The 17,605-nt window shown below is 44.6% G+C and overlaps 3 protein-coding genes across 3 annotated transcripts in view; 1 reads left to right on the top strand and 2 right to left on the bottom strand.

Moving 5' to 3' along the window:
• Nucleotides 1-339: 339 nt before the first annotated feature.
• Nucleotides 340-6,019, top strand: ufsp2 (ufm1-specific peptidase 2). Its single transcript, XM_064335013.1, has 12 exons — nt 340-497; nt 751-829; nt 1,331-1,514; nt 2,030-2,093; nt 2,280-2,434; nt 2,717-2,909; nt 3,541-3,687; nt 3,865-4,029; nt 4,475-4,599; nt 4,793-4,869; nt 5,128-5,252; nt 5,811-6,019. Exons 1-12 carry the CDS (start codon nt 495-497, stop codon nt 5,895-5,897), a joined length of 1,404 nt encoding a protein of 467 aa, XP_064191083.1. The 5' UTR covers nt 340-494; the 3' UTR covers nt 5,898-6,019.
• ankrd37 (ankyrin repeat domain 37) lies at nt 6,011-10,541 on the bottom strand. Its single transcript, XM_064335014.1, has 4 exons — nt 9,144-10,541; nt 8,390-8,542; nt 7,795-7,886; nt 6,011-7,386 (listed from the first exon to the last, which is right to left on the bottom strand). Exons 1-4 carry the CDS (start codon nt 9,168-9,170, stop codon nt 7,158-7,160), a joined length of 501 nt encoding a protein of 166 aa, XP_064191084.1. The 5' UTR covers nt 9,171-10,541; the 3' UTR covers nt 6,011-7,157.
• A 150-nt stretch (nt 10,542-10,691) lies between these two features.
• The window catches only part of LOC135254662 (sorting nexin-25-like), a 29,063-nt gene continuing 22,149 nt past the window's right edge, over nt 10,692-17,605 (bottom strand). Inside the window, 6 exon segments of the mRNA XM_064335015.1 lie at nt 10,692-11,925; nt 13,499-13,599; nt 14,476-14,568; nt 14,571-14,641; nt 16,058-16,130; nt 17,220-17,337. Coding sequence (XP_064191085.1) covers nt 11,860-11,925; nt 13,499-13,599; nt 14,476-14,568; nt 14,571-14,641; nt 16,058-16,130; nt 17,220-17,337 — 522 coding nt within the window. The 3' untranslated portion in view covers nt 10,692-11,859.

The raw sequence follows: 17,605 nt of genomic DNA on the forward strand, positions 1-17,605 counted from the left end.
ACGTGCTCTTGTTAGAACAGTAGACGAAATGTAGTCCACGTCTCAAAAGAGAAATTATTTTTCTTTTCCATAATTGAATATCTTGGGGCTACTCCTTAGCCTAACTGTTGCACTCCCTCTTTACTTTCAATATGGTCTTGTCTAAGGGGCAGTACACCGTGCGTTGTGGTAATTGTAGTCTTTTTGAATTTCTTAATCTTTTTTGTTGTACCGATTATCATAACAATAAGCATATAGCTTTAGGATTTAAATGATCGTACGTAGACACTTATCTTCTAAATTATACCTTAGTTGTAAACTATTTAGCGTTGTATGTTGCTATTTTAGCTTGCTATACGTGTTTCTGATACGGAAGTATGACAAGCGTGAATCAAGTTTCGACTGAGCATGCGCAAAGCCACGTAAGTGTTGACAGCTGGAAACATGTCTGCGCCCTAAGAAATTATCAGTCCTGAACTATTTCCTTTGCGAAGACGAAAACAGAAGCCCTGAAAATGGTAGGTGCTGTTAAAGCCACATTTTAAAACTAAAAGCCTCCAGGTTTTGGCGACGGGATGTGTTAATGTTTCTCTAAATGTCATTTCTGCAATAGCCTGCCTGCCTTTTAACTGCATTGCATTCTGCAAGCATTGGAATCACAGCTTTTTAGCATGCTGCAATGCGCATTTTGTGCAGGAACGCATCTAGATACAGTACCCTTGAGCATAAACTTAAGGATTCTGTTTTATCATTCCTTAAAAACTTTTTAAGGTCGTGGCAGACGTCGGTTCCATCATTTTCCGCCTGAGAGGGGGTTTGGAGCTCACCTGCCAGCTGGACAGCACCGATGGTATTTATGGATCCTGCAATCATTTGATGATACTGTAATTTCATTACTTTATGCTCTCACAATTTTATCTAGGTTAATTTGCTAGCGGTGGCATCGTATCGCCGTATACACCAATAAGAAATTATAGTTCCAGTCCGGAAGAGTTCATTCCGGGCATTAAAAAACGCCTCTCGATTCAAATTGACCATCCGTTTGTTGGATGCTTGTAAGGAACGCATTAAATGAAATGCATTAAGCTGTAATGATCCAAAAAAGTGTCAATGTTTTGGTGAATGTGTTTTTGGTTATTGGCTGTTTTTATTATTATTATTATTACTATTATTATTATTATTATTATTTAAACAAAGGTTAAATATAAACCCAAAGAGGTGAATAAGTAGTGTCCTTGGTGTAAATGTATCTGAACTGAAATGGTTTCAGTTACAAATAATTATGCTGGCGTGCATTTCGATCTAGTATAGTGTGCGTTAAAATGTGTGTGTATATACTCTCTCATTGCAGGGGCAAGTGTACAGCAGGCTGTGTCTGGCGCATTTAAGCGCCTCTGCTGCAAAGTTCGGTCCGAGAGTCTTGTCCTCTGCGTTCGGAACAGCCCCCTTTTAATTTGGCCCAACAAAGGCGTCCTCGTAATTCCGGATGAAGTGAAAGAAAGCACCCCCTGTAAAGACATCCAACAGCACATTCAGTATGTACATATCAGTGCAAAATCATTTTTGTAACTTCCTTTAAGAAGTTGTTGCAAGCACTGATTTATTATTTTGAAATATGGAATGCTGGTAATACTTGGTGTATACTGTGCAGTTAGATACTCTCGATATACCTAATTGAAAATGCATTGAAATGTAGTCCAACATCAGCAAATATAGGTAAAATTGTTTTTAAGAAGTATGCGAAATTCATTAATTCCACAAAACTGTGCTGTAAGTACTGCTGCTGTGCTAAATCTTAGCTGTGTCCTTCTTAATAGTGCATATTCACAACCAGTTGGACTTTTCTCAATATGGCAACCCTGTTCTAATTACAAACAATGCATCCACAAACATGCAGTATTGTTTGCCTCACCATCAGCAGTGTATTTTTGTTATTTCAATGTCGGAAAAAATACTTAATTTACGACAGATAACTGCACTGTGTTCTAAAGTGCCAATGCCAGAATGTCTTTTATGAGTACGGCCTCTAACGCTGACACTCATCTTCTAGGGCCGAGGAAAACGACAGCGGGAAAAAATCCTCTAAAAAGAAAGACAAGAAGAACGCCACCACAGTGAGTGTCCTGATACCACTGTAGCGTCCTCCATTTTGTTTTCATCCTGTAGTTTCTTCTGTGTGTGTGTGTGTGTGTGTGTGTGTGTGCGTGTGTGTGTGTGTGTGTGGTGTGTGTGTTTGTGTAAGTCCAGTGTGGTGAGTGGCGAGGCTGCACAGATGTGTATGCCTTTGTTCTCGCTCCCAGTGTGTGATCAACATGGACCTGATGATGGAGGTGACGGAGCCCAGCCGCCTCTCGGCCACCGTCCTCACCAGCAGAAGCCAGAAGAAGCACTTTGTGCGCATGACGCTGCCCGTGGACTGCGTGGCGTCTGTTCCTGCGGAGGACAGTGTCGGAGCGTGAGTGAGCCGCTATGCCTCCCTTACATCTACTGAAGCAAAACCTCATCACCGGTACAAGGTCACAGTGGATACAAACTACGTTCAAATTATGTTTTTATTCTCTTCCTGCTGTTGAAAAGAGAAACAAATTAACATTTTATTCAAGGAATGTATGTACTTTTCCTATGCATTTAGCCTGAAGTACAGATCCAGAATGACTGAACCATCATTTTGAGTGTGCTTCAGCTTGAGTGTTCTTCTAACCACGCAGTTGTCATTGCCTGCGTTGTGGCTCTGCAGTGTCTCTGGGCGCCTGGTGGGGGCGCTGTGCGATCAGCTGGCAGACATGGAGAAGGTGGTACTGCAGCACATGAAGGGGACGGCCCTGCTCCTGCCCCAGCCCTTCCACTTCCTGCTGCCGGAGCCCTCCGGCCTGGTGACCGTGGTGTACCCCGCTGGGGTGCTGGACAGCAGGCTGGAGCTCACCAGGAAGGCACGTGCATACAGAGCTTATTCTCTGATAGGAAACGAACCCTGCTCTGGTAGCTAATATCCCTCGCTTTCCAGTCTGTGATGCAGGGTGCCAAATGTTACCCCAATAACGTTAATGTTGTACAACAAACTAACCCTGATCTAGGTTCAACTCAATTGATCACTTTACAATTAAGCTGCTGAACCTTGTGGTTCGGGTACAGTTTAATCGTAACCAGACCGTGTTGTTGTTGTTCTAGGATGGTTGATTTAAATGCTTCACTGCTTACTGTGATGTTAGCAGTACTAATGCAAATTCATGGCTTCAGAAGAGCTATCTTTTGAAGCAGTGCATTTTTTAATGTAATTGCTTGTGTGCTTACCATTGAAGTCAAACATTATGTCCTGGTCATTTAAAAAGATGGGAAATTAAGTTTTGTCTGCACTTTGCCAGTTCATGCAAGAGAGAGGGAACGAGTATAGTTGCAATTACATTACTGCCACCTGGCGGGCATCCCATATATTATACAACACTGCAGAAAAAAAACATAATATAGCTATGTTCTATGATGAAATTCATATAATGAGGGATTAATTCCTGTAGTTATTACAGGCCTGAGCCTGATTGGTTAGTGTCTTTGCTCCTCCCTCAGGAACTGCACAGCAGGTTTGAGCTTCCGGAGGACAGGCCCTGCTTCAGACGGGCCAACGCCTTTCATTTCCCTGACGAGCCCTACAAAGATGGCTACCTCAGAAATCCCCACGCTGCCCTCAATCTCCCCAACATGGAGGGTGTCAAGGTCAGTGCGCTTCCTCCATCCTGTCCCCTCATCTCTTCAAGTCAAAATAGGCTTCCAGGCCCCTTGAATAAGTGCTTTGAATGTCAGTGTGTGTTTTAATTCCATTGCCTATATATTATATACCAAGTACCATAACTGCGGTAGAGCCTAATCGCACATTTTGACCTTTCCTGCTAGCCGTACCAGGTGCAAGGCATCTACAGCTACCATCACTACATGCAGGACCACATAGATGACAATGGCTGGGGCTGCGCATACAGATCCCTGCAGACCATCTGCTCCTGGTTCCAGCAGCAAGGATACGTGGAGCGGGAGGTGCCCTCCCACAGGGAGATCCAGCAGGTAAGAGTCACCTGACCCCAAGCCCCTCCCACTGGGAGATCCAGTAGGCAAGAGTCACCTGACCCCAAGCCCCTCCCACTGGGAGATCCAGCAGCTAAGCGTCACCTGACCCAGATCCCTTTAACTGGGAGATCCAGCAGATAAGTCACCTGACCCCAAGCCCCTCCCACAGGGAGATCCAGCAGGCAAGAGTCACCTGACCCCAAGCCCCTCCCACTGGGAGATCCAGTAGGCAAGAGTCACCTGACCCCAAGCCCCTCCCACTGGGAGATCCAGTAGGCAAGAGTCCCCAGTGTATGAAGTATGAGTCCCCCATATGGAAATTCATCAGGTAAAAGTCACCTGACTCCAGCCATCACACAGGCACAGTGCGTTCCAGAGGAGCCCTAGCACCAGCAGTCCCATTCAGCCTTACTGCCCTCTAATTGTGCTCTGTGCCCCACAGGCCCTGGTGGATGTGGGGGACAAACCGGCCTCCTTCCTGGGGTCCCGGCAGTGGATCGGCTCCATCGAAGTGCAGGTCGTGCTGGACAAGCTGCTGGGCGTCACCTCAAAGATCCTGTTTGTGAGGTGCGATGTGCGAGCTCTGTGCTTCTTCCTTAACACTACCAACTGCGTTAGTCACGTCCTGTTTCCTGGAACACGTTGTGTTATGCTTTTGGGATGTGCGTTTTACTCAAGTCAGTAGTGCTGGCAGTTTGCCTGCCAGTTATGTTTTGAATCTGCATGAATGGTGAGTGATAATAGCCAATATTTCCTAAAGTCAAGGGTCAGACCTGGCATCCAAAGGGAGGGAGCTGGCCAACCACTTCCAGACGGAAGGCACGCCCATAATGATTGGTGAGTAAGGCTCATTGTGTAAAAGGAGAGCTGAGAGAGGGAGAGAGACATCAGTGGTTTTGAATTTAGGACTAACCCTTTCCAAGGGGCCATAGGCAATGTTCTTGAGCATGTCTGTCAGTTAAAATAATAATTAATGGTGAACGTTATTTGTATAGGACATTTGCTTTACAGCCCTGGTTGCTGCATGATTATGGGTTACCAAAATGGAGCCATTCACCATGTTTGATCCTGGATGTTTTTCCTCCTCCCCACCAGGAGGGGGAGTCCTGGCGCACACCATCCTGGGAGTGCTGTGGAGTGAGACCACAGGGCAGATCAAGTTCCTCATCCTGGACCCACACTACACTGGGGGGGAGGACCTACAGGTCATCACAGACAAGGTACAGGTGCACCTGCAGGTTATGGGGAGGACAGGGTGGCCATGGGTGGAAATGAGTTAAAGACCCTGCCCAGTGAAATCTGCACTTTCTTTCTGCACTTTTACACATTTTCACTTTTTTACATATTAAATGTACTTCACTCTACTGCTGAAAAAGCCTGAATTTCATCAGACATGTTTGTGTGGGATGTGTATGTGACCATATGTGCAAAATCTACACAAATGACTGTCTGTTAAACAAACTGGGGATGAAGCAGTAGATATAGGTATATACAGGTGCCGAACAGAACAGTGAACTGAATAAAAAGGGAGAGTCCACACACTGTGCTCCCCAGTGTCATAAAATTCAACATTGAAAAGTAACCGAAGTCTGAAGAAGAGCCGCTAGGTTTGAAACATCACTTACTTTCCCCCAAGTTAATAAACTTATGGAACTGGCAAATATACAGTGTGCAGACTCTTCCTTTTTATTTGAGGTAAAGCAGGCCTTGACTGTGGTGCACGTATTTGAGTGTGAAAGCACAGAGGAGTTACTCTGCTTCCTGTTCTCCTTCCCCAGGGCTGGTGTGGATGGAAAGGCCCAGAATTCTGGGATCAGAATGCCTACTATAACCTCTGCATGCCCCAGAGACCCAAGACCATATGACCAGCTGCTTTCTGCTCGTTTTTAATTAAAAGATTAAGGGTAATAATTTAATGTCACTTGCAAATTTGTAAATAAATGTGAACAATTCAGAAAATAAAGTAACGATGCATATATAAAAAAAAGTGTAACATTTTATTTTAAATGAAATGTTTAACAGGAATGTTATTTGTATGCAACCTTTTTTCGTTTTCACAATATACACAAGGTTGTGCAATGTCCTAGACAGGCTTGTGTTGTTTTTTTTCTTTTCTTGTTAAAGCAAGGATAATATTCATTTATATGGTTTCTCACAGCATAGCAAAACCATAAATTATGTGGATCTATTGAATTAGCTTGGGCTAATAAAGTGGATGCTCTGCATGGACACAGGCTACTCTGAGATAAGGTCTTTCTCACTAAAACCAAATGCTCTTCGCAGAAGATAAACAAGAAAGCCTTCCTATGCGCATGCAGTAGGTCCAACCTACTATGCTTGTGTTTCCATACAGGAGTTCAGAAATGAGACCAGCCAGGACAATTTCCACTACAGGGTAATGTCACAACCCAGAGCTAGAGTTTTGATTAGTTTGACTAGTCCCATTTACTGGAGACCTTGGACTTATGATCAGCCGGCTGAGCATATCTCTCATTATGGAAACTTAGAGATCTACTGCCATTACATCCGTGAGAAATGACAGCAATCTACAGCACAGACTATCATTAGCTTCAGTGGTCACTCTCCAGCCAGTGGCTTTTCAGCTTAGTCTTCTCTGTATTAAAGTCTCAAGGGTTTTTATGAGAAGATTAAATCCTCTCGTTCTTGGCTGAGACTATGGGGAAGGGAGCTTCTCTCGCTCCTGTGCATCTTTAAAACTTTCACCAACCACAGGGAGATTATTGCAAGTGCGCCCCCCTGTGGGGAGTGAGAGAACTGAATCTGAGACTTTCCCCCTGTGGTGTGGGAGTCTGCCAGCAAAGTGCTGACCGTGGATTCTTTTTCTCAAACAGCGGTGGGGATTGTGGGAGTATAGGACCAGGTAAACTGATCTTGGATCAGTTATTCCCCACTGATCTCTGAGTCATCATCTATTTTCAGAAGCCCTTGTTGTTGGACAGTTTTAGTCCAGAACAAGGAAGAAATTCTGCTTATGTGAACTTTGACAGGAAGTGGGATTAAAATCCACCAGTCAGCGCAGACTGCCTCTTGTGAAACCTCTTCAGCAGTCTCAGGCGCTACCGCTGCGGGATGTGTGTACTTGGCACTGTTTCCCCAGTCGGCCATCACCAGTCACACACCCGCTTCCTGTCTGGGACCACGCCGAAATCGCAGGTCCGCTTCTGTCCCACGGCTGTGCCGCCTCCACTGGCCATCTCCATGGAAACGCGTTCCGCTGGTGCGGTGTGTTTCAGGCTCCTGTTCATCCTCAGAGTGCTGAGATATTTGCCGCATTCCAGGTACCCGTACGTCCAGGCCAGGTCTTCCGCTGTCTTGCCGTCGTGGTTACAAATTCTACCCAATAAAAGAAATGCAGTAATTTAAAAAAAAAAACTAAACGTGGAGGACAGAAGTTGCACAACTTAAAATGATTGAATTGTCCGTCTCCTATCGTAAGATAATGCTTGAGATGGAAGTCATAAATGAAAAATACACGTCATCTCCCAGCAAACACACACACGCTGACACGCTGCTAATGTGGTTAAGGGTTAATGATTCACAGAGCTTCAGGTTAGCTGTGGGCCAAAAATGTCCAGATTTATAGGGCAGAATATCAATGTCAATGTCATCAATATTTTCTTAAAGAATCCAGTGTAATATCCTATAATGGGGCCCAGGACTATAGACAGCATCACTGCACACACACACACACACACACACACACACACTTCTTTCTGAAAACAGGTAGGCGCGAGTACTCACTCTAGTTGCGCATCACTGGCAATCAGGACACTGATGCATTCCAGGCTCCCTGCCCTTGCGGCTTTATGAATGGGCGTCTCCCCAGAAGAGTCCTGAAGCAATACGGGTGGAGCGCCACCAGAAACGCACGATTACACAGAGATTATAAACGAATGCGCAATAAAAACTTCTGCCTGCTTTGGATAACAAAATTTTACTTTGTCATATGCCATGTGAAACTATCTTATGTTAAGACATTCCAGTAATTTCCAAATGGAATATTTCGTTGCATTTACATTTCAGTTAGGCATTTAGACACTTTTCCAGAGTGACTTACGCATCTTAGTCTTTTTTGTGTAATGCATTCGTCAGTTGTGCCCCCTCTCTAACATAATAGGAATGTTGATCGCACTATGTAGTCAACAACAAGCACATCACAAACCTTTGGCTGATTTGCGTTTTTGTTTTTGCTATAGTGACTGTATGTGGAAGTGGAATTGTCATCAAAGACATTACTCCAGCAGTGTGTAGTGAACCAAGGGGAAATGCAACATACGCGAGGGTGACAGTTTCGTGAATGTGCTGAGCAAGGATATTGCGGGAGGGAGGCAAATACCTGCAGGTTTGCATCCGCGCCTGTTTGCAAAAGCCACAGCAAGCAGAAGGCTTGCCCTCCGCACGCGGCCAAATGTGCAGGGGACTGTCCCGACGGATCACCGGTGGAATTGACAGCACATCCGGCCTCGAGCAGGTTACTCAAACAGTCCAGCTGACGAAATGAAGATGCACGCATGATTACCTAAATAGAAGCCACCATGTTGGTGGTATGCAACTCATCACAGTTAAGTACTGCAACCACTACGCTTTCTACTCTATAGAAACTAGTACACGACTAATGCATGAGAAAGAGTCAATGTTTGTTTTTTTTAATTACTCAACGAAAGTCACGTTTTTGAGATAATCACATGCATGTTCAAAGTTAACATGGTCACATTTGTCCACAGATCCTGCGCATTTCTTCTGGAAATAAACTGCAGTTATAAAATGGACGATCACTGCTGAAATTCAAACGATTGAGTACCCCTAACTATTAAAATAAAGCAATGAGTATATTAATGTATCACAGATAACTACCACGCAGAGTGAACGGTTGCACAGTGACTTTACAAAACTAGGAATTGCATTGACAAGCATTCTAGCGGACACATCTTTGACTAGTTGGACGTCTTTACAGTGTGTAACCTACACAAATCAATTAATGCGAGATGTTCTACGTTTAACAGATTAACATTGTTTCACCGTGGTATTTCATAATAAGAATAGAGTTCAATTAAAGGTGAAAAGTGCATAAAACGTTATGTTAGCCATACCTGTGAATCGGAGTCGAGCAAAAACATGTCGAGATCTCAGCAAAATGACCCTTGATGATTTAAAATGAATGTCTGGGGCAGCTCGGCACCTTGTAGATCCTCCTGCCGCTGCTGTTGTCATACACAAAACAAAGCGCATGTAGCCTACTAGTTCCAGCCGAACACGTGACTCTTTGAATCCGCCCAGCCAGTTTCCAACTGCATCGCTGTCTCCACACGTAGACCCGGCCTGCGGTTTGCAGGCGGAGCGCGAGAGCTGTGCGAAAGCACACGTACGCACTGGCAGATGGCTGCGCTGTCAGCCTGATTGAAGAGGGAAGTCCCGGCTTCTCTACTTCGAGCGCCTTCAAGGTCCCTTATCAATTATTTATTTTTAGAAGTTTGTCTGGTTATGCGCATTTCAGATAAAACACTAACATAATCGGAAATAAAACTGAGGTGATAATCTCAAAAATGCATAACAAGGCCTAATATCTTGCGATCGACGCGTTATTTTTGTTTACAGTACAATACGTAAAGTTTGAAAAGAACTACCAAATGTTATGTTCACGATTTATATAGAGGTATGACTAATCAAATGCCTAAAATTTCATCAAATATACACACACAGCCAAACCAATTCCTGTGAATTAGCACTAGCCAGTGTATGTTAAATATAGTCACCTATATTTTTTTTAATCTATCAAAAATAGATTATATTAAATAGAGACAATATAGTTATTCACTCGCACGAGGAATAAATGACGTACCCAGTCAGAGTAAAACAGTAAAGAACTGATTTAACACTGAATGTTTGTCCAGTCTGCTTATTTGAATGCATTATGAAATAATGTTCGCTTTTAATTGCAAGCCTCTTCTTACTGGACGACGCCTGTAGTTGTCAGGGGGGATGCGTAACCCGGCAACAATGAATTCTTTTCTTGAATTGGCGCATCATGTGTTAAACTGCCTACCGCCCAGCAGTAACTAGCTTAAACGGTGCCAGAAAGTGGGCGCTGCTGAAATGTTCAGCTGTTAAACTGTTCCAGGAATATAAAGAAGGTTGTAAATACTTCTATCAACAGCTAATTTAAATGGATAGTCTGAAATGCTGTCACCATGGAAAAAGGTATCATAAAACGTTAATAAGTGCAGGAGTGGTAAATCATATCAGAAAAGTTGCAAGACGTGGCACGCCAAGTATGGGGCACAAGTCTCTGGGCAATGCAGCAATCACATAAACAAAACTGAAACTGGAAGAAAACAAGGATCAGATAAAATGGTGGTTATTCATGTTCAGGTTATTATGTTTCCAGTAGTAGTAAGTTATTTTTTGTATTAGTTAAATTACAGTAATTAAACGTATGAGTCACTCCTATGGTTTTTTTAAGAGTTACTATAAGATTTCAGGAATAAGAATTACAAAAAAACAAACAAATAAAAACAGGAAAGGCTGAACTCAGTTTCAGTTTCCTTATCTGTCCTAATAACTATAACCACATATCACAGTTTGTGCCATGTTAGTACTTTGCATAAAGTGCAACCCCTAAATAACAGTGAACACGGAAGTTATATTCACCTGCAATTTATTGCTTATAAACGCTCTATTCTATTCTTTGGTAAAAATAAAAATCTACTTCTATTCAACAGTAAAATAGTCACAATGACTTTTACATGAAGTATTGCACAATTAAGCCATTTAATGGACACAAAAACAAAACAAAACAAAGCAAAAAAACTTCCAAGGAATGTTTTCTTTTTTTGTTTGTCTTCTCATCGTAAGTACAACGTTCACCATTCTGTAACTATTCACGTAAATAAATAAGACCTTCACAGAGTCCGTAACGATGGCCGGCTCTCTGTGACAGAAACTGGCAGCTACCACTGGTTACCCTCCGCCCCCCCGTTTAAATACATAAGGGGGGGGGGGATTTAAAAGTAAAGACAAATGGTTTAAGAAGATTTCTCCGCCACGTTTTCCAACGGCGTGTCATCAAGTAAGTTCAGAGAGGTTGTGCATCAGGAATGGGAAAAGAAATAAAGACGATTTCGTCAAGGGCTGCTAAAGGCCAGATTCAATCTAACCGCACAGCGCTATGTCTTTACGTTAACCAAAAAAAAATAATAATAATAATTTTGGGAACACATGGGCTTTTTGCTTTCGGCAGTTGAACGTAAAATGATACATAGACATGAATGCAAAATGACGTACTGTAGAAATGGAGAAAAATCTTACATGTAAATTAAGGGCAGAACAAAGCAGTCAGACTGAATCTGTTTCTAAGCCTGCTCCTCTACAATAGTGTAGATCGTGTCATATTTCAGCTAATAGACATATTCTTTCCTGGACTGTATGGGTTTTGTCAGTGTCTAAACAGATAAATATAAATTTCCTTCATCGTGGTCTTGTTTTCCTGTGCGTCTATGTGAATTGACAGACAATAACTACATGTCTCTAGTGTGCCTACTTTTACATTTGGTCATTTATTACACTTCCTCTTCATTGTCTATCTTGCTTGTGCAATGCAGCCATAAAGATTGGCAGGAAATGATCCTTCATAGTGTCTGGTTTATGGTCTTTGTCAGTTACGCTAGCTTTGTCTCTCTGGGTTGTGGGGACATCATCTTCGCTGAGTGTTAGCTCAGTTTTTTTCTGAGAGGTACTTGAAGTTTTGTCCCTGGTCTGGTGTTCGGGGTTTAAGGGTGCCCCGGGGAGGGGGGGGGGGGTAAGGGGGCGTCACACTTGGTCCACCTCCACGGCCAGTTCAGGACACAGTTCTCTCAGGGCCATCTCCATCAGGATCTGCACAGGCACACAGGAAAGGGTCTCCGTTTATCACACAATGAGAGACTTCATGGTACCATAAATGGATGGAACTAATGTATGCTAACTGTGACTCGCTCATCTGAACGAATCATAGCCTGGTGCTGTGGACAGGGAAAGCTTTTGATTGGTTCAAACAAGTAAATGCACAGCATCACTAGGTCACACTTCTGCTCTTTCATATCGAATGGGATTGAAAAGTAGAACCCTAGAATAAAATACCCTGAGCCCCGGGAAGTAACAACAACCTATATTAATAATATATATGTGTGTGTGTGTGTGTGTGTATATGTGTGTATACATATAAATATTCATATATATATATATTTTATATATATAAAAGTTCAAATGACAAAATGAAAAGTCAGTGAAAGCTCATGTTTGTCCAATGTGGTATAAACTTTAATACCCTCTCTTTCTGATTCTCTCTTTGGACAGCTGCATTGTCTGCATAATGGGCTATTGACGCAAGTAGTGCTATTTACTGTTCGTCTGCTTGGGTATCAAATGCTATTATCTAGCTTAGTAATGTCTAGTTAAATATTGGACTCTCTGAAGAAGGGTGATTCACTCTGTCTGATAACTGCTCTGAGACCGCTATTTGTTCTGCAACATTCTAGTTTTTAGCACATTTGCTGTGTACAATTTTTCATTGTTGTATTGTGTGTTGTAAGTAACTGAGTCATAAATACTGGAATCATCACGTGAATTAGAAGCTACTTATGCACGTGTTGTTCCCAATAAAACCTGCCTTAATTTACCTCAATGCAAATAAATATTTCCTGTGACCCAGAATAGTTCCAGTAATAACAGAGTAGTATGCAGACTCAAGATGTGTTGCGGTGCTCAATATAATGTTCAACAGTGGAAATCTGATGGAAACCTATGCTTTACTAAACATGGTACTCTGGTCTGCATCCTACAATGTCGTCCTTTAGCTTGGATTCAGGTGCAGAGGATTTAGATGTCAGCAGCAGCTGATCAGAAGGGGTTATGCTCTCTGCCTCCACTAGGTGGCAGGATTGGCTATGGCCAACAAGTTGTGCAAAATTGTGACTAAAACAACTTCAGCAGCAGCATAGTTCTGGTCTTTCCTCTGAGAACCCTTGGGTAATGTGTCCAAATGTAAAATCCAAACTTTTTGGAGTATATTTTTAATACAGGTCAAAACTGTACATATATTAAGTCATATATTATCTTTTGACACATATTGTTATTCATATCTTGTAGGAGATATGAAAACCAAATAAGACATTTATAAAATATTTATAAAATTGGGATATAATAAAATATATATAACGTTTTACCATATGACACGCTGTAAATTACTTTTATTTTTTATATGCATTATTTATAAGTGTGTGTGTGTTTTAGGAATATCTCATTTATATTATTAACTGAAAACTTCATTTCCTGGGTGATGCCAATTCTGCACAGTACTGCAGGGCTCTTGGCCAGTTGGCACTAGTACAGCAAGGCTTACGCAGAAGCTAAGCGCTCACAGAGGACGCGCCAATCAGGAGTAGTGGGAGGGGCCGCGTGCTTCACTCACATAGAGGAGGTGCTTGTTGGCCTGGGACTCCTGCAGGGCGTTGAAGATCTTGATGATGCCGTAGCGAGCGTTCTGCTGCCCCACCAGGTTCTGGAGCGCGTCTGCAGGGGGGGAACCGGACCAAACCCACACCTTTACTATCTCCATCCGGGACGTCCTGCCCTGCTGCCCATTATCATTCAAAGCAACCATCCCCATTGTTATGCACTGCTTTATTTACACTGCGGCAGCACCCTTCATTAATTCAGGAGGGCAAAGACCAGCACAAACATCCCCTGAAACAGAGGGGGGAGGGCTGCTCTTCATTTCGGACTGCTGACAGAGCTTTCTATCGTCAGCCAAAGCTTTCAGGACCATGGACAGAAGCAGCCTCACCTACGGTCACACACAGCGGAGGCTGACTGGTAACCAGGTTGACCAGTAATGTTTCACTGCCATCATAATGCCAGATATTAAAGAACAGCAGGAATCAGATCCTCTCAGCTGCCAGCAGGGGGCTCCACTCTCCCCCCTCTCCGCATGAGACCTGCACTTTAGGCAGAGTAAAACTGCAGCACCTGATCAGAGCTGTGTGACTACTAAAAGGCTGCATTAGCCAGGCTGGGGGGGCCGGGGGGCTGGGGGGAGTGTGGGGCCGAGAGGCTGGGATGGATGGAGGACCCTGTCGCGGGCCTGAAGGGCCTCTTCCTCTCTGTCTCTCGCTCACACACTCGCTCATTAATGCAGTGCATTAGCCACGCTGCCAGCTTTCATTAAACAGGAAGAGATCAGCTCAACAGCAGAGGAAAGAGACAGACAGAGACTGGGAGAGAAGGAGAGAGAAACAGACAGACAGAAACAGTGACAGGGAGAGATCAGCTCAACAGCAGAGGAAAGAGACAGACAGAGACTGGGAGAGACAAGGAGAGAAACAGACAGACAGATACAGTGACAGGGAGAGAAAGTGGGAAAGAGAGGGAGGAGCGGAGAGGCGGTACCGGGGATGTTGTCCAGAAGCTTCTGCTGGGCCCTCTCCTTGGTCTCCCGGCGCTCGGACTCAGACCGGCTCTTGTTGTGGGGCGCCAGCTTCGTGGGCCCACTTGGTCCCGAGACACGTTGATGTAGTAAACCGCTCTTGGTGAGATCCAGTCACCGTGCCCGAATCTGCCGCAAGGCACGACACTGATGCATCCGTGATCACCGCTCTCTACTATAAGCACAGACACGGACAGACACGCACGCACAGGCACAGGCACGGGCGCGGACACACGCACGCACAGGCACAGGCAAATGCACAGGCACGGGCGCGGACACACGCACGCACAGGCACAGGCAAACGCACAGGCACGGGCGCGGACACACGCACCCACAGGAACAGGCACAGGCACGCGCACAGGCACAAGCACAGGAACAGGCCCAGGCATGGGCACAGGCACAGGCCAATCTGCTGTGGCGCACAGTATGCGCTTGCTGTTATGGACACAGGCACAGCAGCCAGTCATTTACAGTGGCCAGTCAGCACCTCTCTACAGCACTGCCTCCCCACCCTCCACCTGCCCCCTGACAGAGAATTAGAGAGAAAATGTGGGATGAAATTGCAATTGATTTGGATTGAAAGTCCGAGCCATTAATGGCTGCTGTCATTGCCTGCTGTGGATGCAGTGCTGTGGAGAAGTATTTGACCCCTTCTTAATTTGCTGTTATTGCATATTTGTCACATTGAATGGTTTCAGATCAAATACAGTATCCACAGTAAAAACATCATGCCAGCAGTCAAATATGGAGGTGGTAGTGTGATGGTGTGGGGATGCCTGGCTGCTTCGGGACCTGGGCGATTTGCCATTATTGGACGAACCATTAATTTTTCTGTTCCAGAGCAGAATTTATGGTTCCTTCAATAATGTTCCTTCAGGTCGTGAAATAATTCATGAAATAAAATTTTATAATTTTTTTTATTTTGCGGTTAATAAGGTTCCCTTCATCTACTATTACATTTTGTCAAAATTATCTGAAAACAGTCAGCGTGACAAATATGCAATTATAGAGGAAATCAGGAGGGGGGCAAATTCGTTTTCATGGCACTAAGTCATCTCCACCCCAGGTGGATGTGACACATCAGCTATCGCCGTGGTTACAGCCATTACTGGCCTGACAAACATGTTTGGGAGTAAACAGGCCTTTGGGGTGGCTGGCTGTCGGCCCAGCAGGTGCTTCCATTTTTTAATGGCACCATTAACATCAGCGCCACATTTTAAAATGGAAGCCGTGATAATCGTGACGTGACCTGGAGCTTGTTCATCACGACATTGTCAATCACGTCACTAACAGGAGCTTTCAAGTCACATCATGATGTGATTTAAAGCTTGTACACGCACACACACACACACACACACACAACACACACACACACACACAAAGCACACACACAGACACAGACACAAACAGACACACACACATAGAGGGATATTGAGTCATTTCTGCAGGGTCTTCTGTGGCCAGGCATGGGTGTGACAGCACCTCCCGCCTGCTCTGACCGGAGCAGCCGGCCCCAGACAGCCTACATCACCAGGAGACAGCGGCGCTTACTTGTTTATGGTCCGCCCAAAGGTGACTTGGACCAGCGCGATCAGCGTCTTCCGCACCCACTTGAACACTGCGGCACAAACACAAAGGAGCGGAGAGGCAGCTGAGGACTGGACCTGTTCCATCCTTAACCCGCTATGCTGACCTCCACCAGCGCCAACATTTCATCGAACCCCCAAACTACCCTAGTTCAAAACCCGCCCATAGCTGACCCCTCCCACCAGCCACCAAACATTCTCCATCAAACCCCGCCCTATAGCTGACCCCTCCCACCAGCGACCAAACATTCTCCATCGAAAACCCCTCCCCATAGCTGACCCCTCCCATCCAGCCACCACACGTTCCCCATGCACAGCACGTCAAAGCACACAAATAAGCACCAAGGTGTGTGTGTGTGTGTGTGTGAGCAATACCACTTCAGCTGCTTACAAAATGAACACAGCAAGTCAACCAGAAACCAGGGTAAAAAACGGTAAGGCAGAACCCAGTACTATGGATCACACGAAAGTACACTTTGTTCCATTTTACTGGTGCTATTAGTGCAGAAAATATGAACAAATCACAAAGATTGTACACAAGCTTGGGATCCTTTCGATCTTTGTTTCACATTGCCTGATCCCATGGAAGAGAGAGAATTAATATTTCAGAAAATAAAAATATTAAAGAGAATAATATATGTATTTAATAAAAACATGCAGCACACTGTTCCAGGCTGTTAAACCCTGTGTTCTAACTTAGCCAGTCACCCTCCTCCTCCCCCCGGTCTCTGTATGAAAGCTCCACCTACGGGCACAGAGCAGCAGCTGTCAGATCACATAAGCAGCCATGTTACTTTCACAGAGAAAAGAGTCTGCAGTACCGCTCAAACTCTCCCACTGTCCCCTGCCCAAGGATGAGTAACGGACAAAAATAGCCAGTATGTGCTCGCTGTAGCCAACTATACAATTCAGCCAGACACACTCACACTCACACACAAAGATATCATTGTAAGATATATACATACACCTGAAGAAACACAGATGTATACACAGACTGAAGACAAGCTCAAGCACACAAACACACACGTCTGTACACGTACGCATTCACGCGTACACACACACACACGTATGAAGTCACACACACAGACACAGAGAGTAAGGTCCGTGTGGAGAGTACTCACTGCCCCTGAGCTCAAAGATCTCTCCAATCAGCATGAAGCAGGGCTCAGCCAGAGACTCCTTCTTCCCATCCGTCTCGTCCCCGTAGTCAGACAGGTCACTGTCATCCTCAGCCTCCTCCTGCCCCGGCGACACAAACACTCAGCCGTCACGGATTCCCCATACAGAGCACATCAAAGCACACAAATAAGCACTGATGTGTGTGTGCGTGCGTTTGTGTGTGTGTGCGTTTATACGTGCGTGTGGTTGTGTGTGAGAGTGCGAGTGTGTGTGTGTGTGTGTGTGGGTGTGTGTCTGTGAGTGCGAGTGTGTGTGTGTGCGTGCATTTGTGTGTGTGTGCGTTTATACGTGCGTGTGCTTGCATGTGAGAGTGTGAGTGTGTGTGGGT

This window comes from Anguilla rostrata, chromosome 5, assembly GCF_018555375.3.
Source record: "Anguilla rostrata isolate EN2019 chromosome 5, ASM1855537v3, whole genome shotgun sequence".
NCBI lineage: Eukaryota > Metazoa > Chordata > Actinopteri > Anguilliformes > Anguillidae > Anguilla > Anguilla rostrata.

What these genes read in the sequence shown, in the direction of transcription:
- ufsp2 (XM_064335013.1), top strand. An exon ending in CCAGCTGGACAGCACCGATG is followed by an intron (nt 830 to 1,330) that starts GTATTTATGGAT and finishes CTCTCATTGCAG; the next exon opens with GGGCAAGTGTACAGCAGGCT. An exon ending in ACAAGAAGAACGCCACCACA is followed by an intron (nt 2,094 to 2,279) that starts GTGAGTGTCCTG and finishes TCTCGCTCCCAG; the next exon opens with TGTGTGATCAACATGGACCT.
- ankrd37 (XM_064335014.1), bottom strand. Translation starts at nt 9,170, where the DNA reads ATGTTTTTGCTCGACTCCGATTCACAG. An exon ending in GCGCGGATGCAAACCTGCAG is followed by an intron (nt 7,887 to 8,389) that starts GTATTTGCCTCC and finishes GTATTGCTTCAG; the next exon opens with GACTCTTCTGGGGAGACGCC. An exon ending in GCCAGTGATGCGCAACTAGA is followed by an intron (nt 7,387 to 7,794) that starts GTGAGTACTCGC and finishes TTTATTGGGTAG; the next exon opens with AATTTGTAACCACGACGGCA.